The 25,988-nt window shown below is 39.8% G+C and overlaps 2 protein-coding genes across 3 annotated transcripts; both read left to right on the top strand.

Annotated features, from left to right (window-relative positions):
- The first annotated feature begins 1,382 nt into the window (after positions 1-1,382).
- On the top strand, positions 1,383-3,151 carry LOC139447250 (uncharacterized). The gene is made up of 2 exons (XM_071228516.1): positions 1,383-1,475; positions 2,061-3,151. Exons 1-2 carry the CDS (start codon positions 1,436-1,438, stop codon positions 3,149-3,151), a joined length of 1,131 nt encoding a protein of 376 aa, XP_071084617.1. The 5' UTR covers positions 1,383-1,435.
- Positions 3,152-3,168: 17 nt separating this feature from the next.
- LOC139447247 (uncharacterized) lies at positions 3,169-24,243 on the top strand. Of its 2 annotated transcripts, XM_071228513.1 has the most exons (11): positions 3,169-3,319; positions 3,407-3,490; positions 3,963-4,489; positions 5,383-5,578; positions 10,855-10,894; positions 15,819-16,870; positions 17,028-17,083; positions 17,798-17,902; positions 18,215-18,275; positions 18,436-18,504; positions 22,081-24,243. In XM_071228513.1, the coding sequence occupies exons 1-11, from the start codon at positions 3,169-3,171 to the stop codon at positions 22,734-22,736; spliced, it is 2,997 nt and encodes a 998-aa protein (XP_071084614.1). In that variant the 3' UTR covers positions 22,737-24,243. The 2 variants fall into 2 exon arrangements, with proteins under 2 accessions (XP_071084614.1, XP_071084615.1); XM_071228514.1 differs by lacking the exon at positions 17,798-17,902.
- Positions 24,244-25,988: the final 1,745 nt, after the last annotated feature.

Below are 25,988 nucleotides of genomic sequence, written 5' to 3'. Positions count from 1 at the left end.
GACTAACACTAGTATTCGACACAGGTTCATGAACACTTTTATAACGTCATTTTGGCTTTTGACGTCACTCCGAAGAACTCAATAGGTTATTCTTAAATCACCCATTTGCTACTTTTCATGGTGTTTTTTCATTTTCATATTTATGGTGTCCAATTCATATCCAATACATTTTAGTTAGATGTAATTGGAACTCATATCTGACAGTTGATATACAGAAATATTGAATACTTCTTGACAAGAAGGTGAAAATTATTTGGGAATACTTCAGGCTGTCAGCAATTATCTATAACCCGTATTCAATGTCATTTATTGTTGAAAACATGAACGTATAAATAACTAGAAGACTTTTTTGCATTACATGCCACATCCCCACTGCAATGCTCAAAAACGTTCACATCAGAAACATGTGAAACATGTTCACATCATTAACCATTTCGATCTTACCACAAAAGGGTGACAGTGGATCTCGTACAGGTCCAATTCAGTACAACTTTGACACAGAAAGTCCTATGCCTTTAGTTATATTAATACAACATTTGTAAGCACTTCCGGTTTAATGACATTAGCCTTCAGTCTCAGCCGTGATCTTCCTAGATATATGTGTGTTAAGACTTTTACTCAATTCACGATTTTCGGGACAACTCCTATCTTCTGAGTGACTTCGACTTTCAATGTCATCCAAGCACATGCGAGAAGATTACTTGTTAGAAATACAGCATACTATCAATACGTCCTGAATGAAACTGTTTATACGTCTTCTAAGGATAGAATGACCTTCGACGCGACCCTCCTATTGACAGTTGCAAGAAATGCAGTTTTAAAGTAATTTGACAGTTGCAAAATCTACGATTCTTCATGAGTTAGAGAGTGAGTATGGTTTTAAGCCGCTTTTTGCAATATTGCAGCAATATCACAGGGCAGATATTGGAAAACGATTTTTTGTGAATTAACTTGACCTTTTGTGCATTGTAAACCATGTTGTTACCTCTGCTGACTGTGACCATACACAAGCATTTTTGATGCTAAACTAACATGCGAGAACATTACTTTTTGCAAAATAAGGCTGTATTACAAATATAACAATCTGCGTGGGTAGAAGTGGCAAGAAAATTAATTGACAGTGCCAGGTCCAGCCACTACCATACACCCTCTCCCCCGCCACTCACACATGCACGCTCGCACGCACGCACGCACGCACGCACACACACTCACACACACACACACACTCAAACAGTCAGCGACAATCCCACACTCCGCTTCATATCACAGTTAAATTCTACTTCAATCTGTAAAAATACAATATCACTCCATCATTCCATACATCTGTATATATCTGCTTTGTAATTAATTCAGACATTACATGTTTTCAGGTTTTAGAGTGATTGACTGGTGCTTGCAGAGAAGGCGCATCCTGCTTTGTTATGATGCTGATAACATGTCATCACTGGGTTCAGAAAACGCTAAGAAGTATATAGGTAACAATCTTAATTTCTTTTGTTATACTGCCTGCAGTTTATACATCTTAAGATTATTGAATACTCGCAACAACACCGGGTTCAGATGGTTCAAAATGTTGGACATGTACTATTTGCTTTCATATAAATGCGGTTGTCATACAAATTGACGGATTAGAAAAAATGGTTTCAGGTCATACGTTTTTTAACATATCCAGTCCACCTTTGACAAATAGAAAAAATCACGACAAGTATTGGGGTACATGTGCCATGTGCAATGTCTGAAGTGTTATATTGAGTTAGTCTACGTAGTTTAATGCCGGTGCAATATTCCAACTAAGCTATGGTTCCCTGTAAATAATATAATCAAGTCTCGACCAACAAAATCACTGACTAACAGCATGAGAAACGTTCGACGCAATTGGTGTACGATGCCATGTCACCAGCATTGTCGTAGTGCATGATCAACAGATCTTACAGTTCTGACCCAGAGGCGACAGTTCAGAAAGGCAACATATACATGCACTGTTACATAAAGTGGTATTTTGCTATGCATGTTTTAGTGAGTGTCTTTCAAATGTTTTACCGTCATATGTACATTTTCAGATGGGTGCGCAAAATGTGAGGCGGTAGGAAAATCATACAAGTCTCAATACAACAGTGCCAATTGCATTCTTCTTCACACGAAACGGTGTATCATTTGTGTTGGAAAGAAATCTGGAAAACTTTTAGAAACGAAAAAGAAAACTCTTGACAGACTAGGGAAGGTAGTCTCAGCTTTGAGGAACAGCGGAGGGGGTCATGTTCTGATTCACGTAGAGGATCAAATACCTGAGGACAGGTGTCTGGAACAGTTTGATGAGTTCATCACCAGGAGTCTGTCTGATCTCATTGATGACGGAGAGTTATATGTAGACATGTACAAGCGACATTGGCTATCTGATATACATGAGTTTCAAGGCCATACGGACTACGTCTTAGTGAGCGTGAAGGAAACGAATGGGATAGCTACTGTGGATTTTAACACGAAAGTGAGGAACGATATTGAAAACATATCAGTAACTTCCGCCAGTTTGGCTCTGTGCATGATCAATAGACAGAATAACACAGATATCAAGAAACCCAAGACAAAAGGTTTATGTGAGAGTATTCAAGATCTCCATGAAAGCAGGAATATTGAGATCAAACGTTTCCATATTGGCAAATTGAAGAATCAAATAACAAAGCAAATTTCTAGAAGTCCGTCAGATTTTGTTCATTATATATGGGATGATCTCAAACTTAAGGATAATCTGACCTCTATGTCCAAGGTTGAGGGAGGCGGATCATACTATGTTGGGATAAGTGAGGATATTCTGGACATTGAGAGTTACAGAACCAAACTTCTTAACATTGACGGGTTTTGCATGACATTTGAAGAATCTGAGATCATCAGAGCCATTAAAGCTAAACTTGAAAGTGACACAATAGCCTTACAGGGAAGCACATTCTGTAGTGTCCCTGACGATTTGATTGAAGTGCGGTTACATCCATTACCGGGAACTGAAAGACGTGTTCTAGAGGTAGCTGTGGGCTATTATGATGGCATTGTCTTCAGCGATAAGGACGGACCAAGGGCGTATGAAGTAAAATACAACGCTATACATCGGATGGACAAAGCGACCTGGTTAGGGCGTATTAAAGCCACAAATAAATAATTTAAGAGACGTTCAACATGGCAGAGCAGTTGCAGTTTCCCAGCAAGACGAGTGAAAGTGATGAGAGTGATGACTCCAGTGTGCCCAGCAGGTACAGCTCGGAAGGAGAAGTTCCATTACTGACCTGTGATGACCTTTCTGACTCGGATGATCCAGTATTGACATCTGGTGAGGCTTTTTGTCTGTTCTATAATATATACATCATGTTCATCTCTGTACAATTTGAAAGTAAACCGTTTGCTTTACCTGTTTCAGGTGATATGCTCCCTTTAAGAAGTGTCTCCATAACAGACCAAAGGAAAATAGTGAGGATTCTATCAGATGAATCGGGACAATCATGTATGTGTAAGATAGAGACTTCCTCACTGATATCAGAACATGCAATAATTGTGTCTGACATGTGCTGCGCCTGATCAAATGCTGCCTGTATGATTTTGTCATATGAACTGTTTCTTGTTGTGCCTTGTGATATGTTATATATGTATTATATACACTGTACAACTATATACATATGGTTTTGTGCCTTGACATTCCAAATGTTTAAACGTACATAAGCCACGTCCATCTCTTTAGTTATCTCCAAGTTAAATAAGGGAAAAAAATCAATGTTTATCATAAGGATCATCTCTTTCACACATATATATGCATTTTAAGAAACTTTTATATAAATTTGTACTCCGACATTTGTTTGACTTTATGTATACAAACTTTCGTAGCTTCCGACCTGCTGATTACCATCAGCTCAAGATGAGCATGTGTGACTCAGTTGATTTCAAAACTTATATCATACTAATTTTGGTGGCTGTTTCAGTCTTTGGCATCTTTCCGGCCGTTACTGAAGGCATTCTCACCACAAAATATGCCCACATAGTACAGAGGCTGAGGGAGCTACCAGACAGAGATCGTACAGTCATCATCTCAGCAGGCAGCTTACTGAAGATAGTGGACCCATCCTGGGAGGGACGGGTCCCCGCGTCTCTCCTGTGTGATGTGTGTGTGTTCTCCCCTACACGGCCTGTCTTGGTGCTGACTTTTACAGCTAGGGATGGACTCAACCAGAAGAACATTCAATACAACACCCAGTTGGCGAGATTGATCGTAAGACATGTGAAGGAGGATACGAAATTTGATTTCAATGTTGTACACGCCACTGTAGACAACTTTGTATGTCAGAAGAAACAAAGTTTTCTGGCAAGGATCGACCAACGTGAGAATGCAGCAGAATGCATCTGCTTCCCTGCCGACCTGTACATGAATAGAGACAAGTGTACAGCCATTATAAAGTCCTTCCTGAAATATCTGCCGGGAGACACTGAGTCAGAGACATCCAAACAAGATGTAAGTATACATTCCATTTCAAAGGCCAAATAAACCAGTTGAATTACCTTATCTTTAGGCAGGCAGGGAGGGTTAGACGTAGACTTAAAATTGCCAGTGTTAACAAATAGGGAAACTAAGGGACAATAAGGGTGTTGGTAAATGGGGTTGTTACGAGAGTGTGAGTTGATACGGTAAATGTACTTAATCAGGCTTAAACATTGTATTTATTCAGTAGTAATATCAGTGATTCGGACAGTGATGTGGGTAATACGATTCCGACTGACAATGATTTAACTACCATATATGCAATGTTCATAATTTTTAAAAATATATTTTTAAAGTACAAAATAACTTTGTAATTCTTCGCAGGACGACAGTGGTCCGCCCGTGACAGTAAGCACCCTTTCCTTTGGCAAATGAAAGCTTCTTTAGTGTGTGATACTACGAGACACTTTAGAAAAGAGTGTCAAATATCCCAAATTTATTTATTTTGACCAAATCCAACAATTAGTAAGTAAGCTTCAGGCACCGGTATTGAAAATTATGATAAGCGTGCTCGCTAATTTTCAAAATATCTCCAATGGTAAGTTACTTCTAAAAGGCCTTATCCCCAGGTAGACGCTGATTTTCGATATCTGAGACATCTATTTTGATAATCACGGTTCCTGTAGCTCCCTGACCTTTACTTCTGTTTCGATATTCATGTTTAATTTGTATATACTGCAAGTACTACCTACCGGTCTTTTTATGTGTATAGTTTTCTGTCTGTCAGCTTTATTCAGCCGTGAAACCTACCCATGATATAATGAATCATTAAATTGAAATTATAGTTTGTTCCTCATCGCCCCACGCTTCCTAGTCAAATATTGTTGCTTGTATTTCATACATACATGTTTATTTTATTTTTTAAGGCACTTGATGAATTGCGACAACAATTACATACAGCGGAGACCGATCACGACCGTAGAATCAACAGCGTTAATCAACACTTCAAAGTGGAACTATCACAACTGAATTATCAACATGAACAGCAAAAAGAGAAACTGGAGAACGAAATCGAAGAATTACTCCTGCAGCTTTCGCATGATAAACAAGGCAAAACAGCTGGTAAATAAAAAAACATTTGACATATGTAAAACATTATATAAAGTTTACAGCCTAAGGTTTTGAAACCCTTTAGCACCTGATTAATGCATTTATATGTCTCTATTTTCTTCCTTGTTGACTCCTGAATTGATGCTAATGCATGTAGACCTATGGTATCAATACCATAAAACTCGTTGGTAGTCTCTTCATACCAAACCCAGTGAAACAGAGAACCCAACAATGCCTGGATACGATAAAAGTCATTTTATGCAATTTGTAAAAGCAAGTCTAAATTCTTATGTCGTATGTGGACTTTGGAGTTCATAGTTTTTACACAGATGAATATGACCAGCCATTTTGTCAGAAAACGGTGACCTGGATGAACTGAACGCTCGCGCGTCACGACGAAAGACATGAGTAGCGTTGGGATGTAGAAGTTCACCTTACAAAGAATTCAAGCTCCACTTTTTTCCGTCGTGAGAAAACCGATGCCACGAGACGATAAGTGTGGGTTCTTCAATGCACTTTCACGATGGAGGCAATGAACTGTTATAGTCACCGATTGGTCGAGATTCGATGCATACCGGTACATCTTGGTGTCTAGGTTCATATAGTACTTTCAGCGGCAAATTTGCGTAGAAACGGTTACATTCTCAGCAGCAAACATATTTTAAAATGGATTATCTTAACAATACCTTATATATATTGAACAAGCTGACTTCACTCTAAACAGCTGATGTGCAGGTTGTCCACTCTCTTACCGCATATAACAAAACACATGATAAATCAGACATGTGATTCTATTAGTACTGCAGGAATCTAGATTAGTGGCGCAAGGATATTTGATAACACACATTGAATTTGTTGTTACAACACTTTGGGACGTAATAATAACAACAGGAACCTTTGTATGGTCGGGTGATTTCACCAAGTGGGTTTTCAATCTGTATATAGTCGAGCAGCAAAACCTAGACGAGCCTTCACCTCAGGTAATTTTCAATAAAATATAGATTTAATATTTCAGTTTAATATTTGAGCGAATGTATTGGATTCTGATGGAAGGAGATTGGCATATATGAGGCTGTATATTATGTCCACAGTGGCAAGTGTATCATTTTTCTATTAAATAGCATCGCATACCATTATTACATCAGAGTTTGCAGTTTGGAATATTTTATTGCTGTGAGAAGAAGTGGGTGTTTGAACGTGTTAATAGACACTGACTCGTGTCTAATGAAACGAAGGAGATGGGAAACACACTGTCTTTGTGTGTCAGCTCCACAACAGATAGTACTAAGCTCTAATTTGAAATGGAATCGCCATATTGTCTTCGTTAACATTTTTCTCTCAAATAATATTCGAAACTATCTTACACTATGCCAGGTAAATATATTAACGGGCACATACCTTCAAAAACTTTGCCAATTTCAAAAATGATAATTAAAATTACACTTATAGTGTACCTGATTTCTTGTTTCTAGTATATCTGGCATGTGTGTGAATTGCAGAACGCACGCTTTACCAGCAAGTCATGTAAACCGAGTCACGCGTCATACTGTAACATCTGAAAATATTTCGTAGCTAACATGGTTTTATTTTCAACAACTTAACCTGAAAAATACCATTTTCCTGACATTTGCATGGCGGTTGAATGTCAATAAATGTTGTGGTGAAACGTTCCGGTGTTCCCCGAGACACAGTAACGCCTCTTTGGTGGCATCACCAGGACATTTCCATTTTTTTATCAGTGACCAAGGTGCTGTTGGTTGGATGCAGGTCCCTATTTTGACATGTGTCATACGTGTTTGAACGATTGACTTGTCGTTGCATTAGACGTGCTACCAGTGGGAAAGTTACGCTCACCTTGGTACCATCACTATGTGGCACGTTGAAGTTAGCAGAGAGGCATCCAGCTCTTGAATTGTTACAGGCTGTCGTAAACAAGTTCCACTCGGTCCAAACAACCATTGACCGATACGTTATTAACAAATATGTAGCTATCGTTCATAACCGACCTTGACCAGTGCGACGTCGCGTAACCAAGCCTCATTACCATCTTGTGAGGAGAGTTAACGCACACTTTAGGAGTGACCTTATTGGCTTTAACGGTAGTTTCACAGATCAATTCTATGTAGACAATATCCTGCTGTCTGTCCTGCAGCCTTTGCTGAGACGTTTTCAGCGTCAGTTGTTTTTCCAGCAGCATAACGTCCGCCCCAACTCTGCAAAGATCAAACAGCAATTCCTTTCAAAAGTCATTATTGTCAAGGAATTGCTCTGATTTCCCCCAGATCTGAACGCGATAGATCACATGTGGGATTAGGTCGGATTATGTATGCGACCAACACCCACTGCTCACACTGAATAGTGTCTTCTTGATCTTGGTGTGGTGCTGTAATCCCCAATGTTGCTGCTGGAACCAATGGTTACCAGAATATCCTGTGCACTCATTTTGTCATGCAACCGTCATTCTTTGTCATGCGAGTATTATTTTTACTGCTAAACTCATTTTCAGGTTATTAAAGTTATGTTCACACATTTTCATTTTGTGTCAGCATATTACGAAAACAAATTATAAGCTGCTACGATGGATTTCTACCACATGGAAAGAACATTTGCCATGAATTTTGAAAATACCCGATTTTGATTGTTTATCAGAGGTATTGCATTACGAAAACCTCCTCTGACTGAAACAGACGATTTGACTGCCGCATCAAAACGAAAGCCCATATTATATAATCAGTACTTCTTTCACAGTCATTGTCTGTACGCATATTCCAAAATCATATCTAAAATTATAGGCTACAAAACGCAAAGTTGCGGTTGATACAATATTCAAACGATATGTCACAATACCTTTCGTGCAGAAAAAACGATAGAGAAATTCAAAGAGAATGTATTTCAAATTTCGAGGTCAACAGATATCTTGACATTTGGCGCTTTTCTATATACGATTGTGACGTCATATATTGTGCTTCACAATGTGCGATATGACGTCATAATAATGGCATGTGGTGTAGAACAAAATCATTGCAAGGCTTGCATAGTTTTTGTATGTGTGTCCTCCTCATTTTAGCTCACAAAGTGTCCTACTACATGCTTTCAGTGCCTGTCGGTGATTTAAGACTGTTGTCGGGAATTCTGTAAATTCTGATTGACAACCCACTCAAAATACTGGACTCAGCCCATACCTGTCCATTCAATGCATTTTAACACCAAAGAGTTCGCGTTGTATTTTGTCATGATAGAATGGAGATAAACATACTGTGTTTTCAAAGTAGAGCTGGGTTACCTCTAGATGTAACTACGCTAAATTTAACATTTGAAACCTCGTAAGGCACGTTCGGTTTTAAATTCAATCTAGCGTAACCTATTTCTACACAGAAAACACAGTATGTTTTTCTCCTAAATGTCTGACGGTAAACTACTAACTACTAACAGTCCATGTGATGAGCGCATGCCAATGAGGCAAGTCACATAGGCAAGTTCTCACAGCCTGTAGCGAATGTGTTCACAGATCGGAATTCCTACAAGGTTGCTCGGAGATTTGGAAGGCATCACAAGCGCGATACCATGATTTCATCCCAGACATACATTTTGGCGAAGAATTATACCCTGTCGGAGGCCATAACCCTGGCCGTCTCTGACGTCCTTTTATTTTCCAACTCCAACGTGCTATATGCCGTGCAACATCATGCTGCGAGGTACTGGATTCAAACATTCATATCGCTCACGGTCGTTTTCACTTTCGCATTGCATGGTGTAATCTCATCTCAATGATCATTAGTGGTGATACAATCATGAAGATACAATCAGGGAAATAGAAAAACAACAACATATAGATGTGTTACCATTGCTGAACTTGAGGAAGACACATTGAAGAGAACATTTGGAGCTAATTGAGGAGGATTTCGAGTTGAAACAGAGATAAGTAACAGGTGATGAAACTTGGGTCTACCACTATGATCCCGAGACAAGACGGCAATCCATATAATGGCACCATTCAACTTCTCCGTCACCAAAGACATACAAGTCTCTAAGATCAGGGAAGAAAGTTATAGCCACTGTATTCTGGGATGTAATGCATGTGAGCCTTGTTGATGACTTAGAAAGCAAAAGACGATAACCGGTGCCTACTTTGTTGATTTGTGTCATCGCCTGTGAGATTTTATCACAGAAAAGCGTCAAGGAATGGAGTCTGCTTGGGTTCTACAACTTCATGACGGTGCCTCTTCTTACACCTCTTAGCTTGCAAAGGCTGCTTTGCGATAATGTGGGTTCGAAGAGCTTCCTGACCCTCCATACTCGCCAGACTTGGAACAAAGGTATTTCCACCTGTTTCCTAAACTGAAGGAACGCTTTCGTGGAAAGAGCCATGACGACAACGATGACTTCAAAGCTGTCGTGAATGGGTTTTTAAGGGTGGCTTCAGAAAACTCCTTCCTGACTGGAAATGAAAAGCTTCACTATCGAGATGAGAAAGGTATTAAAAAGCAGCGAGATTATACCGATAAATAAACTTAAAAACACTTTCACATATTGTTGGTTTTGTTTGTTTGGCTAAGAGTGAGTGAGTTAAAATTAAACGTCGCATCGGCATTATTTCAGTCATAAAGCGACGAGACCAAGTTAATATGTTTACAACTGAGTCATTGATGAAAAGTAATATCTAAAAACAATTTATGAAATATTTTGTGCATAATAATATCATGTATACAGTTTTAAAACACGGGCTATAGGCCACCAGCAACCAAAGCTGGGCCACCTCGCTGGGGAACCACGGGGACTTACAGTACATCTGCCTCCTGCATGATACCTCAGCAGGATTTGTTAGGCCTAGAGCATTGACCAGCCCTCGTTTATTGAAGCTCCTTTTCGGTTTTCAGACGTTGATACGTAGACTTGTCTCAACAATTTCATTAGAGATTCTTAGTCGAATAAAGAAGGCTGTCTAACAAAGAAAAACAGTTTGACAAACGTGTGATATCTTCGAACACCAATTAATTTATACCTCATACGTCTCGGTTCATCAGCAGTGTCCGCGGAGGTTTTGAGATGACATATTAATATCAATATATCAATGCAATAGCTATTTTTTAACAAGGAGCGTTAGGTATTCACTAGCTGATATTAAACCTTTCAAATGGAGTAAAATGGCTCCCTTCGAGGATGTGTCTGAATCTTTGAGTAAGTGCGTTTGTTTTAACGCATTCATGTAGTGTACAGTAATACGACTTTACGGTTAAATACTCATGTTATTTGCTAAAAGTGATGGTGTCATGTTATTCCTTTCACAGATCTGCAAGACTTGAACGTTGGTACCAGAACATCGAGCAAGTAAGGCACATTATTCATCTTCCTATTTGTTATTCACATACATATTTATTAATGTACTTAAGGAGCAAGGCCTAACAAATGTATGTTTACACCTAATTGCCTCAGTGGAATTATCTATGTGACACAGACTGCAATCTGCTATGAATTTGGAAAATGCGCGATTCTGTTTGGTCAGTTGGTGGTTTAAAACACAATAACCATTACATAACAAATTAGATGGTTTGACGCCCGGTGAAGAAGTAAACCTCGTGCAGATACAGTAGCATACAGAAAAATACGGTCTTAACGAACATTTTAACCGTTATTCGTTATAAGCATATCAGCACATATGCAGCAAATATACAGCACATTGTCGGGATCAAAACACATTTCGCTATATCCGTCAGTTCGTTATGAGCGTGTTCGTTATAAACGTAGTTTATTGTGTTTGGTTTTGAGTTTGTTTTCGTTGTTTTCCCAATTCAGATCGACAAACCATTCAAAACAATGGACTAGAGCCGTGCTTCACGCAATACAAAATATTTAATGTTGCCACAATAGAATGGAGATAAACTCACTTTAGCACAAGTAAATCTACAGCTAAACAGCTGAACAATGAAAACACAGTACGGCCATCTTCTAAATGATTAGCCTCCTCTGCTTAACGTTACCCTGTAAGAAAGTCATTTTTTCAGCATATGGTCATTGGACGACGGAATATTCTTTAACACTGTTACATTGGTGCGCTCTAGAACGTCGAAATTTTGTTGTTCAGTCGTACGTCTGCGAATCATATTTCTGATAACGGTACACAAGTGAATCTTTCACTTACAAGGGACAACGATTACTGGTAAGCTTTACTACATTTGAGTAAACAAGCAGAGCAGCCGCGGACCGTTGCAGTGCAACTCAATAAAGTCAGATTAATAACAAATGAGATAATATCAGAAATTGTATAAATCAGGTAATTCATAACACTCTGTCGTTTGTTTGTAGACATAAATGTATGAGGAGTATTTACCCAGAACTTGAATTACACACAGACAACGTCTCAGTTTGAAGATATCAGTCCCTTATCACCTATACCATGTACCTCGTGTTTCATTCGCAGTTACCTGCTGATTTTTTACTAATCACGTGCGATTTTTTCGTGAAATCCGGATTAACATTGGGTTGTCTCCAATGGAAAGAGCACATTACACATAACGCTAAACCAAGCCTTTAGGCGTGAAGAGCAAACGATTTAACCACTATACTATCCCACCGTCCCGAGAAGAAGAAGAAGAAGAAGAATAAACTCTTAAAAGTCTCACACATTGTACAATGCAAGCATGGCAATCATACATATACTGAGTCAAATTAAAAACTTCACGTTTTTAAAAGTAATCCCATAAATGATATACAACGGACAAATGTATCAGAGAAGGTAATTTTTAAACATTAATATCCAAAGAAGGATTTTAATTAGGGGTGGTAACCATAATTTGTTCCAAGCACCTACGGTATTCGGTAATAACATCAACAGTTTATCAACACCAACAAGTCCCAAGCACGAGAATCTGATGGCACACAGGTTCAGTAGCGTGTATGGCCACCATGTGCGTTGACAACTGCCACACAACGCCTCTGCGTGGACCTTGTGATGCTTGTGAACACATGATTGGGAAGACGACGCCATTGTTGCTGCAAAATGGTGCAAAGATCTTGCAAATTCTGTGGTTGGTTCTGGAGATTGCGCAGACTTCTGCCAAGAGCATCCCAGACGTGTTCGATGGGATTGAAGTCGGGAGACCTTGACGGCCAGTCCGCATTCTGAAGGAAATGCCTTGTCAAAATTGCTGTGTGGGGCCTGGCATTGTCGTGTTGGAAGATCAAACCAGGTCCATGTGCTGACATAAAAGGCAGAAGTTGGTACTGGTGCCAGTACCTAGTCGCGGTAAGCAGCAGCGTTGAGGTTGCCACGGATGACAAGAAGTCTGGAACGTGCAGTGCCAAAGAAAGCACCCAACACCATGACACTTCCGCCTCGAAATCTGTCAACTTCCTGTACACAACACTGGGCGTAACGTTCATGACGGGATTCATCACTGAAGACGACTTGATTCCAATTCCTCACAGGTCCATCGTAAGTGTCACTGTGCCCACAATTGACGTTGACGTCTGTGTAATTGAGTCAGAATCGGCCTGAAGTATGGTCGTCATGCTTGAAGGTGAGCAGTTCTCAGACGGTTTCGAACAGTTTGCACACTCAGTATACCCCTAAACAGTTCATTTCTGGTTGATGTAGCCGTCAAAAATCGGTTACGGAGGTGACGTAAGACAATCTGACGATCCTCTGCATGTGACGTCACACGTGGTCGACCTGGCCGAGGGCGATGAGCGGTGGTACCCGTTTGCTGTAGACGCGTCTGTAAAGCATAAACAGTCCGTCGACTACAACCCATCGTCCTTGCGACTTCAGCTACGGACGTTCCCGTCTGCAACATGCCGATGGCAGGTTCACGTTGCACATTTGAAAGGCGTGGCATGACAAATGGCCGTAAAGACTTTTGTTTTCTCGTGTGTTTTTTTTTATATTAATGACTGCCACCAAGTATGGCTACGTGACCAATTGCACGATGATTTTGATCGATTCTCCTGCACAAAAACGGGTGTTATCTGAAGACAACACGTGGCCATTAACAGTTTAAATACACAATTAGGGCCCACAATGATAACTGGTCAAAATGTTAAAATTTTAGGATTGTGAAGTTTTTAATTTGGTTCAGTATATACACACACACACACACACACACACACACACACACACACACACACACACACACACATATTCCGAGATGGTGTGTCGTGTCCCACACTCGGCGACCAAGTTGCAGTTCTTTTGAATTTTCACTCTTTGGAATGTAGCATGTTTGTAACTTTACCCATGCTAGCACCATTCAAAAGATTCGTAACAGCGGATACACGTGGAACTTTGACTATTTTATTTCAATCCGTTTATTATTGTTTCGAACTCTCACTGTTTACATGTTGTGCTGTGAAAACACCAACCACTTACTGTTTGTGCCTGATGACACTTGTGTGAGATCGAAATGTCCTCACGGTTATAGTTAGGGTCATATTTGACCATGACCAGAAATCATCTGAATATAACGAAAACTGGTAGTCCTTTATAGTGTTATGCATAACTAGGATATCGTTTGCACACAACATACTCACCCACCCATTGACTCACTCACTCACTCTATAATATGGTCTTTGATATGGGGGGATGGGGGGAGGGGGGAGTAGGGGCACGGGTGGCCCAGTCGTCTAAGGCGCCGCGATTTGCTGTGAAGAGTTGCGTCCCTTGGGCACGCCAGAAACCTATGGTTGTGGGTTCGAATCCCGGTTTGCTTAAGCTGACACGCCACGATATAACTGGAATATCGTTTAAAGCGGCGTTAACCCCAACTCACTCACTCACTCACTTTGATATGATCATATCAATCTATATATGTATATATTTCACTACAGTGGTAGTGTTGTGTTTGCAGAATTCCACCTTGGCCAATGTTAAAGGATATGTCACGACCGGAAGGGCTGGTGACCTAAAATCCTCATAGCGGTGTAATAAAATGAGTTATTTCTCTTTCGGGATTATTAACGGAGAAAGTTAAACATAACCACAACACAAATGTCTATAGTTATAAGATTTGTGTAATGGTAATGTGAAACCTTTTTCTGTCAATATTTTAGACTCTGTACCTTTCGGCAGTTTTGTTAACAATATTATTTCTAATTATCAACAAATATATATGCTGGCATCAACCCTACTTGTCATCTTTTTTGTAACCGCCCGCATATCTAAGGCTAATCAACAAATACTTCCTTCTTGAAGTTTGCCCAGATCAGGAACTCGAATAATTCACTTTTCGATGGATATGTTTAAGTGTTGAGGAAGTAAATCACATCATTTTCGGTAATATTAATGAATCCTGAGATAATAATCAAAATAAGACTGATTTGATCCCGATCTTGATAATGTCCGTATTTTATTGCGGATGAAATCAATTGATATTAAAAAATCTGGCCGAATAGTCTCCGGTATTTTGTGTTTACGCAACTGTATGCGTGAGTACGTAAACAGAACTCGAGACAGTTGTGATAAGTGAAAAGTTCACCTTTTTTTTACAGGTTTGTAAGTGTGTACAGTCTGACTAAAAAGGAATTCAACGCCAGTGTCAACATTATATAAACCCTGACCGTCTCACATTCCTACTTTTCTACCAGTCCAGTCGTTATTCATACAAACCATAATCCACATAAGCCACTGATATGTTATGTAGAGATAAGCCTCCCTCGTGTAGGATAACCTTAGAAGCGTGATGTGTTGAGTCATGTTCATTTTAACACTGCACCGATATTGATTGTATGGAAAAATAAAAGCACGAATTTTGTTACTATGATATTTGTGTTTGTGATCCTTAATGCAGAGCGAAGGAATTGGACCTGCCTTTCTTGAGTAAATATATGGTGTATCTGAATGTACATATATCGTGTAAATGTGTTTCAGTGTTATGATAGGATTACTGGATGTCTGCAATAAACGGCATTTCATTAATACTTATGGAAATATAGCAAGACACAGTGAACGGGCACAAAACATTATATCTATGTAATGAATCGAACATGGCTCTTTGGCGTGGCAAGCTATCACTTTAGCCACAAGGCAGCAGCACCCTCCATATATTTGTTTGATAGAACTGTTAGTGGCAACTTTGAGTTTACAAGTTCAAACATTTTAGATGTTGGGCATGTTTAAATTATATTCATGCAAAACAACCACGGATAACTCTGTTATATTGTAACGCAGTGTACACTTAATTTGAATGTTGGTGTGGATTGGTACGTGTCACTACATTAAACAGATCTTAGCCGCTGATATACGTTTTCTGCCTTTCAGAATAGAAATATTTCCGATGTGTTCAGTCTGTCAGCTGCAGTTTACCCTGAAAGGTCCAGTGCCCTACTTACTGCCCTGTCTACACGCTGTGTGTGAGACGTGTGTGACATCTGCAGCTGGTGGTGTGATATCATGCTCTACATGTCATAGGAAGGTCAACCTCACAGACACTCGTCTCCAAAAGGATGCAGTCAGACAGAAGGAAATATTCCACCTGACAGTCAAACATCGGCCCATAGAGCTCCTCTGTACACATGAAGATGACGGGAACCAGGCTGTGTGTTGGTGTCAGGAATGTGCAGAGTTCCTCTGTGAATACTGCCAGAACATGCACAACAGCTTCAAACTTACCAAGAACCATGTTGTTCAAAACTTCACTGACATGGAACCGACAGCCTCGAACATTCCAACATTTTGCGGTATCCATAAACATGACTCCCTTTATCTGTTTGATAAAAGCTGCAGGAAGTTAATCTGTGCGAGATGTAGGTTTGAAGACCATGCTGACCACGAAGTTGAGAATATTGATGTGGTTGCTGATACTATAACAAACCAGTTGGACCATCATAAGAATGAGCTGTCAAAGTTACTGGCTCGCCAGCAATCATACATGCAGAGCATCAGGCAAGGAAGCGAAGCAACCGACAGAACATACAACACTTTGATAGAAAGTATTGGCCACACATTCCAGACTCTGAGATCACAACTTGATCAAAGAGAGAAGTCAACTCTGATCGCCCTTGAAAGTCATACAAAGGAGACCAAGGCAACTCTACATGCTTGTCTAAACACAAGTGAAGATTATTGGAAGACATGCACTGGGGTTTTAGACTATATCGCCAAATCCCTCCTCTATGCCTCAAACATTGACATCCTGGATCTTGGGAGTTGTATAGGGAAGATGACACAGATATGCCTGGACACTGTTATGCCACAAACACATGATGTACCTACAGCTGTCTACAACACCAGCAGCCTGTCAAATCTGAAATCAAGAATATCAGAATTTGGTGCAATTTTGACGGGTGAAATGGATGGAGAATCTGTTAAAGGTATTCATATCTGAAAATATCTGTTGGTCATTCGCTCATGGAATGTGATGTTTAATACTGCATTCTTTTACAACCTCTTTCAAATAGTTTGTCAATTTTCCACTTGTTAGACCAGTCATGTAAACCTTTGATCATGTCATATCCGTTTTTCTTTCAGACAAGGATACGCAGACATACGACTTTATTGCAGACTTGGAAATGAAACACAAAATGGTGAGTATAGTCAGTGGTGATACATAATGAATTCGTGTCTGCAAATTGACCAACAGACTGGAATTAATATGATCAGTCATGGTTTGGTTTTATCAATTTGAGAGATAGCATCAGTTCATTAACTATTTTGTGTTTACTATATTATCATGGTATAAGGTAAGTAACCAAGAAATCAGATCATACAAAACTAATTTGTGAAATCAGTAAATTACTACACAAGATAAATGAGTAATTAATACATTGTAGCTCTAGTTTAACAAGCACAACATGCAGGTAATAGAATGGGTCAATACAGTGGCAGTAATAATGAGTAACAGGCCCTATTACATATTTCGATGGACCCATGGGCTCTGTACTTCAATCACTAGTGGTATTGGAAGCTGCAGAGCTTTGACGTTTTCAGATAGGTATCCCATCCGCACTATGCAAGTAGATAAGACACAAGTCAGGTCGTTCAAGACCACGTATCACCATAGTATTGCTCGTATTACGGTACAGCCAGCCTTTTACAGCAAGTCACAGAACTTCTTGACCACCAACCTCTCCTCATGTCAACAACAAAGAAGGGAGGTAGCTCTAACTCAAACTTCGGGTGCAGATTGGCCACTTCAGTGCTCGATATTTTCCGAACGACATAATCATTTACTGCTTCAGACATTCACAAGAAGTAAACTCTAGTGTCAGGTTACATCATATTGAAGATTTTTGTTGCAGGACATTACAGAACTGAAGACGAAAATTGATGCAGATGAGAAACATATTGAAAGCCTCAAACTGCTTACAGACCAGCTGAATGCTGAAATCAAAAGCTTGAAATTGGTTTGTTTATTAACCCACACGTATTGATACTTTCTAACCTTATATTCAGAATTGTGTTATAACAATGAAATCACAAAATGTAATCACATTACTTAAAACATTTTACAGGAGATGCTTAGTTAATGAAATGACCTCCTTTCCTTCGTTTTGAGTGAGTGAGTGAGTGAGGAGTGAGTGAGGAGTGAGTTAGTGAGTGGTCTCTATATAAATGGCTTATTCTTGACATAGATATTAAACGTTCATTAGCGAATTATTAAACGCACACATTATTGAAGGCAGACCATGATAAGGAAATATTTGTTATATTTTCAGCGCATTGACGAGAAGGAAAAAGTCGAGAAGAGAGCCCCTCAAATCATGGATTTCTTGCGTGGTAAATAAGCATTTCCTGTCTTCCTTGACCTCAAATAATCATGCACCAAAAATTAATCTGACGAGTTTACATTACAATTGTATTAATATGGTAAACATGTATGAACGATATCCTTACAAAACTGACATTTCATGCAAGAAACTGTACATTGATGTTGCAGATTTAGCCAGTGAATACAGTGTTCATCTGTTGAATCCAGGAGCTGTAGACACATCCATGCTGCTGAAATGTGAGTACATTTATCATTTACCCTTTTACGATATAACGAATGATGTACACATTTGACTAAGTAAAAACAGAATATTAGTGTAGTCCATACTTGTCTTGAGTAATGAAGACCGGATGTTGGCCATGGGTGAGTGTGTGTGTCATTGTGTCAAAATGACCCATATTCATTACTTACAGCAAGATGTGATATCGATACAACATTGGTGGCTTTTTGGCACGAGATATTAACATACAGGTTGAACCATATTGGAAACCGGGAACCAGCATGATGTTCGTTGCAGTCTAATTTGGATAACGACAGATTTTAAACTTAAACAATCTAATGAACACTTGTATATTTGTATACAAGTATATTGTATATTTAATCATACTGTGTGAGACTGAGTATTAATGTTGACTCAATTTTTTACCTACTTTCATTTAGACCTGTCCCCTTTTGCCACCAAGACAATGCACATAAATAATCTAACCTTTCACAACAAGCACGATTCCTTACTTGCAAGATACAATCTGCAAAACCTTCCGGAAGTAGAATGAAATGTTGATGCATTTGACACTGGAAACCATTTTAACTTGCCAGCAGGAACAAAACAGAAAAGATGACATAGAACTGTTCTGAAAATGTCAAACATATCGTTTAAAGAATACAAAGTGATTACAACTGCGTCAGCAATACGTTTTTAGTTTTGGAAGGTGAGGGGATTTGCAGAAATCCCTAAATTCAACACTGGATCGCTTGTTCCCTTAAAACGTCAATGGTATAGTTATCAGGTGAGAATATAACAAGGTGATTTTAACAACGTCAGCAACAGGTCTTTACTATTGGGGGTGATACTGAAATTTTCAATACCGAAACGTCTGAAACATTGATGTTAAAAGACCATCTGAAAACTTTACATGCCTGTAGATAAATAGCCCTGTGTCTGGGGACATGTAAAGAATTACAGGAATTGTAAATGTGAGTGAGGGTCAGTAGATCAATAACAAAGAACCTGAGACATGGAAATTATATTGATAAAGTGTATTGGTTGGATTATAGATTGTTTATGAGCTCACAGACACATAAAGACAAGAACATGTTTACGTAATGTGAGTTCTAAGACTAATTGCATATTTACTTTGTTTCACTTGGACAACATAAACGAATCAACAAGGGAATAACATCCTCGACTTGCACAAGGCCTGTTTGTGACTCATTTTTTTTTACTGTGCATAGTTGCTAGTGCCTTTATCAGATTCGTATGCAGTGGCATTGGCCGAATAGCTTAGCGGATTTTGTTTACTTTCAAAACTATGGCAACTATACAGTCAAGACCCGTTAATCCGACACTTGTTAATCCGACAGCCGATTAAATCAGTGCTTTTTAGACCTGTTAACCCGAAAGTCTCGCACTCCGACTCCGACACACCTAATTTGCAACGAATTGCTGAAATCACTTATTAATCAGTCTCGTTAATCTGCCATCTGCCCGCGAGTACACAGCCCCGTGTTTTGATGCGAGACGAGTCGGCGAGTAGCTGCATATTTATACTTGTTTACTAATAAACAATTATTACTTTAAATACACACAACAGGATTAATCACATGCATAGACTACCTCAATCTAATTAAAATCGGATACAAGTTCTCGCTACCGCTGAGGACATCCCATTACACGTCAAGCCAGAACGTTTATGAGTTCCTATTAACTACGAGTAACACAGGGAATTACATTTGTATATGTGGTTGAAACACAACTCCCCCTTATCCAACTACCTAGCTCTTATAATCTATTCTTGTTGGTTGACAGATGTCTGTCATTTAATGTCCGTCAGGCGGAGTAGTTGATATTGTGTGAGTGAGTGAATGTTGATTCATGTTTCATGCTGCAATATTTTACCCGATTCACGGTGGTAATCGAGTCTGGGCAGATAACATCAGTATTTGATGGTCTCAGCAACGATCAACGTTGTCGGGGTACGATGACACACAATCAGCCAGGTCAGTCATTGACCCCAACATTTTCTAGTCGCACGTTTAAGTCCCAGCTTCGATTCCCCACATGGGTACAATACTTAATGCGCATTCTGGTGTTCCCCATAATGCTGGAATATTGCTTAAGGCGGCATAAAACTCACTCACCCAATCTATAATGTCCCCTGTTACAACAAACATGTTTGTGAAGGGGATGTACTAGTGTTCTGCCTCCGAAGTCCCCCAGGGGATGTGCACCGCGCAGAATACACGTAAAATCCAGTGCTGCATAGTTTACCCTTGGAGTATGAGCCACATTGACGTTTGTGTTACATCTCATCTAAACGTAATATGTTTATTTAATAGTAGAAGCCATATATCATGCTGTGTCTTGCTCACTCTCAATTATTTTCAGGCTTAATTCATCAAGCTATTCTTAACTATGAGTTACAACAAAATGCAGTTACTCAATCACCCCAATCCCGCATGAAACATTATACTATTATTCAACCTGAATGTATCCTAGTTCTTGTGGCCAGCACATCCAGAAGATATCCCCATGCATGTGTACCTCGTCTCTCAGAGGTTTTCTTAGTTATTAATTTGTCATTATCTTTTTATTCATTATGAATCAAAAAGGTAAATCAATGTTTTGGTATATCTAATGACGTACGCGTGATCACGTGACAGATACGGTGAAGACGATTGCGATAACGGGTACTGTACAGTTTGTTATATTTCCATTGTTTTCATTCCCACTTGTCGCTGTGTAACAGATCCTCTCAAACCTTTCTCCTTGAACCAAGATGAGCGCCTTTCCTCTTAGTTCCACAAAATCAATGTCGGCAGTACATTGAACTTTGACGTCACAATAATCCTGAACTAAAATGTTGACGACGGTGCCAAGTAATCGTCTGCTCTTTTCTAAAACGAGAACATTCAAATCGAAAGCGCCTCAGCAAGAGCGGTGTCACCATGGTTTTCCAGTCGTTATCTATTTCGCACGTGCAGCACGAAGTTTCTTGTCACAACAAGACGGGTAATCAATTTTATCAATAATCTCCAAGCTGGTCTGTGTATACCAAATAAGTCAGGTGCTGTATGCCCATATGCGTATATTATCATGTAAAAAGCAGAAGAACATTATCACAACAATGACAATTCCGGAAAATGTTTGAATGATGTTCAAAGCATGCGCCTAGAACACTTCACACAGCTGCCGGATGAGACCACCTGGTCACGTGACATAGTGTTATTTGTTTGCCAAGCAATGTACATGTTGCTCTTTATACCGTGTTTCTGTTATAAGACGACGTGTGGGAGCAGTAACTCCCTGTCATCGCCTTCATTGTGATTATCACGCAACGTTTGAGCCTAAGTAAATCAAAATAGCATCCGCAAATATATATGATGGTGTAGTATCATTTTCTAATGTTGATATGTTGATATGTTATATATCAAAGGGCCTTCTTCACTTTTGTGATGTGATTGTTTTTATGTTACGTTATTTGTAGTTGAGTAGATTGTAGTTATTTATAAATCACGAAACCATCTAAATATCATGATACACCTAAGTCATCACTGTTTGTTTATGTACATGTAAACTACATTCATATGTTGTAGGTATACATCTGAAGTATGACAAAGACAGAGTCAATCTCAAATGGATCCACATCAACACAGAAGGAGGCCTGGTCAGCAGGAAGTCGTACACCAGGCCTGCAGGGGAGGGGAGACTGAAGAGGTACCATGGCACATGTAGCACTGCCCCCCTCCCCAGGGCTGGCTGTCCCCAGTACTGGGAGATGGTGTCTAGGGTCAGTCTGGACAAACCACTCACAGGGATGTACCTCATCCTGGAGGTGGGTGTGTGCAGGGAGGAGCAGAGGGACGTGTCTCATTGTATAGGTACACAACCCAGCTCCTGCAGCATGGCCGTCACCCACTGTACTACACACGGCGGGATATGCAGGGTGACACGGAAGGAGGGGAAGCATGTGCTGTGTCTGCCTGACACTCTCCCCAACACAGCAGGGGCATCACACACACTACATTACGGTGTTGTCTATGATGACGCCAGGAAGAAGATTGTCTTCATTGATGTGAAGGAGAACAAAGTGATGTCGACGTTAGACAATGTAGACTCTAGTCAGCCACTGTGGCCGATGTTCGGGGTGCATAACCCATCTCTCCTCACTGTCAGCATGACACTTGTGGTGGGCAGCGACATCAACATGACAGAGGAGAAGAAAGCAATGATAGCCAAGGCGCTGTCGTGATGGTGACAATGATTCTCAAGGCGCTGTCGTGATGGTGGCAATGATTGTCAAGGCGCTGTCATGATGGTGGCAATGATTGTCAAGGCGCTGTCGTGATGGTGACAATGATTCTCAAGGCGCTGTCGTGAATGTGACAATGATTGTCAAGGCGCTGTCGTGATGGTGACAGTGATTGTCAAGTCGCTGTCGTGATGTCGTGGCGTGAGAGAGGCGGCCATGATGGGGATAATGAACAAATATAGACTTGTAGATATGTACTACTCAGAAACAACTACATGACAAACAAATAACTTATATGTGACGGAAGGCTTTCAGTATGAGCTGACGGTATAAGATATCCTCTTGTATCCTTGTAGTGGCCATGTATTCTACTAACAGTTAAGAACAACTGTCATTGAGAATTATGAATATTCAAGATGAAATAGATAGTATTTTCCAGTTACCGACAGGCAATCTGAAAGCGACACATATCCCATGTTACTACACAAGAATGAAATAGCTGAAGCGTTCGTAAATTGCACGAGATCAACAGATTTGAGAGGCAGATAGTGACAACAAAGTTGAATACAATATGTTTTGATTTACTATGAATAAAAGTCGATTGGGGGATCTAAATTGGGTAAGCTTTGTGCGCAATTATTATTAATACTTAGCATGGTCGCGCTTTGAATAATAATTTTGACACGTTTTGCTTGTTAAGTACGAGCGACCCTGTCTCTTATAGGATTCCATAGGTGACAAAGACATGTTTTTGCAACATTCAGCAATACTGATTCAATGAAATACGAGTAAAAATGTGTATATTATTATTCAATGATTCAATGTATTTTTGCATCCGGGATATATATTGTATGAATTAAATCAATACAGCTACATAGAATGTTGATCTCTTAAAGATGTAATGTACGTGATCTCTACACTTGAGCAGCAAGACTTTCTAAAAGTCCCCTGAGATTGATACACAGCCTGTTTATGTAATTCACGTATTATCACTATGCTCTGAATTGAAGATATATATATCAATACTTTGGTAATGAATCATCTCATGAAAGGTATGATCTACTCCATACTGATGTGGATATATTGTTTCGAGGTCGTCCCAATAGCCCGGCTAGTGGATAGGTTTGGATAGGTTTACCCCGTGTTGTTTCACGCATCAAAATTAAAGAGTGGCCAATTCTAATCTGTTTCTATTGTCCAGTAAATATATCAACTCGTTAAACACACAACCTGATGAAGGAGTAAGCATATACTCCGAAACGTTGTGTTCCTCATAATAAAGAAGTTGATATCAATATATTCTCTTCCTTATGTGCATCACTTCTTTATGCCTTTCAAAGACTTCTTAAACACAATTTTCAGTATTAAGAACCAGTCGGGTGTGTAATAATGCAACAACAAAACCGATAGCACATTATCAATTTGTCTCTTGTATACGGCCAGGGCATTGTCCAATTCTGTATATTTCTCCTTGCGCACCTGTCTGTTGCCACCACCGCTTAGCTGCATTACAACTCAGTTTTCAGATGGGATGGGAGCCGGCTTTCTGAAGACTTAGTTTCCCATGCCACCCCTTGACATGACTAGTTGTACCTGGACCAACGGTGCCGTAGTGGTTCCAGAAACTGCGATCATGGCCACCTTCCTTTCCAAAACCTTTCTGTTAGCTGGACTGTTGTACCATATATTTCACATAGGGCTAAGAGGTTACATGAAATACTTTGTTGTAAACCCGTCCCCATTGTCAATGTCATAGTTCAATGTCAGCTACATGTATGTCCACTGTTATTGTATATATGTTGTACTTTTGTCCTATTATCCTCATAAGGGGGGCGGGTGGCCCAGTCGACTGAGGCGCTGCGATTCGCTGTGCAGAGTTGCATCCTTTTGACACGCCAGAAACCTATGTTAGTGGGTTCGATTACCGGTTCCCCCGATTATGTTTCTAGGATTGTAAGCAACAGACCGTGCTCGTGGGTTTCACCGAAGTTGTAAACGTCTGAGACCTGCATCACTTCGGGCATTCCCCCCACATTAAGCTGACACGCCGCGATATAACTGGAATATTTTTAAAAGCGGCGTAAAACCCATCTCACTCACTCACTCACTCACTCACTCACTCACATACAAGCAGCCAGACGCACACGTGCATGCAACAATCATGATCTCATCCTCACCTTACCTTGTTTTGTTTCAATAACTCAATTAACCTATGGTATTTCAGTAGGCTATAGGTAACACTATAAAACTGACATGATAGAAGCATGAACTGGTACAAACATTCAGACATGTGTAATCCTTATTTGGAAATAAAAAGACAAGTCACCTTTACTTCTGTAAAAAACACGGAATGGAGAGGCAGAATTTTGATTTGAAATCAATCACATCTAAAATCCGAGTGAACCCTATTGCCCGAATAAACACTTGATTCGAGTGTGTGAGTTCAATGCTTCTTGCCATCAAAATGTGATGAATGAGGATATGATCACAGTAATCTTTTGTTGGGTGAAGTACACATGCGTTTTCACGTTATGTATAATTATTTTGCATTTTGTTTCATGCAGAATGTTATGTGAGAAGTGACTGGCTTGACGAATGTCCATGTGTAGTAATATGGTAGTTACACACTTCTACAAATATGACACATAGGAATAATCAGCTGAAAAGACTCTTTGCACACTGACCATCGTTTGCAGTTGTATGTTGTGGTAGATATAGGACTTGATGTTGAGGGAGTATCACAATCACATGTACCGTTATCTCACATACACTTGTATTATTGGTGTCATATAGTCTAAATATATATTCTATCATATGATTAAAATGATTTCCCAAAATGTTGTTTGAAATATTTATTCATTCTACCTCTGCTCGTGGATTTCAACAAAGTGGTAAACATCTGAGACCCGCATCACTTGACTGCAGTCAACATGCTGGGTTGCATGCTCAGTATTAACCACTGGTTTCGCTCGCACATGGTGGGTTGTATGTTCAGTATCAACCACTGGTTTACCTCCCACATGTTGAGTTGTATGTTCAGTATCAACCACTGGTTTACCCCTCATATGTTGTGTTGTATGTTCAGTATCAACCACTGGTTTACCCCCCATATGCTGGGTTGTATGTTCAGTATCAACCACTGGTTTACCCCTCATATGCTGGGTTTTATGTTCAGTATCAACCGCTGGTTTACCTCCCACATGGTGGGTTGTATGTCCAGTATCAACCACTGGTTTACCCCTCATATGCTGG

The sequence above is a fragment of the Haliotis cracherodii genome, unplaced genomic scaffold (genome assembly GCF_022045235.1).
Source record: "Haliotis cracherodii isolate W230 unplaced genomic scaffold, xgHalCrac1.p SCAF_7, whole genome shotgun sequence".
Lineage (NCBI taxonomy): Eukaryota > Metazoa > Mollusca > Gastropoda > Lepetellida > Haliotidae > Haliotis > Haliotis cracherodii.
The sequence above is the reverse complement of the archived record's forward strand: the minus strand, read 5'-3'. Positions and strand labels throughout refer to the sequence as shown.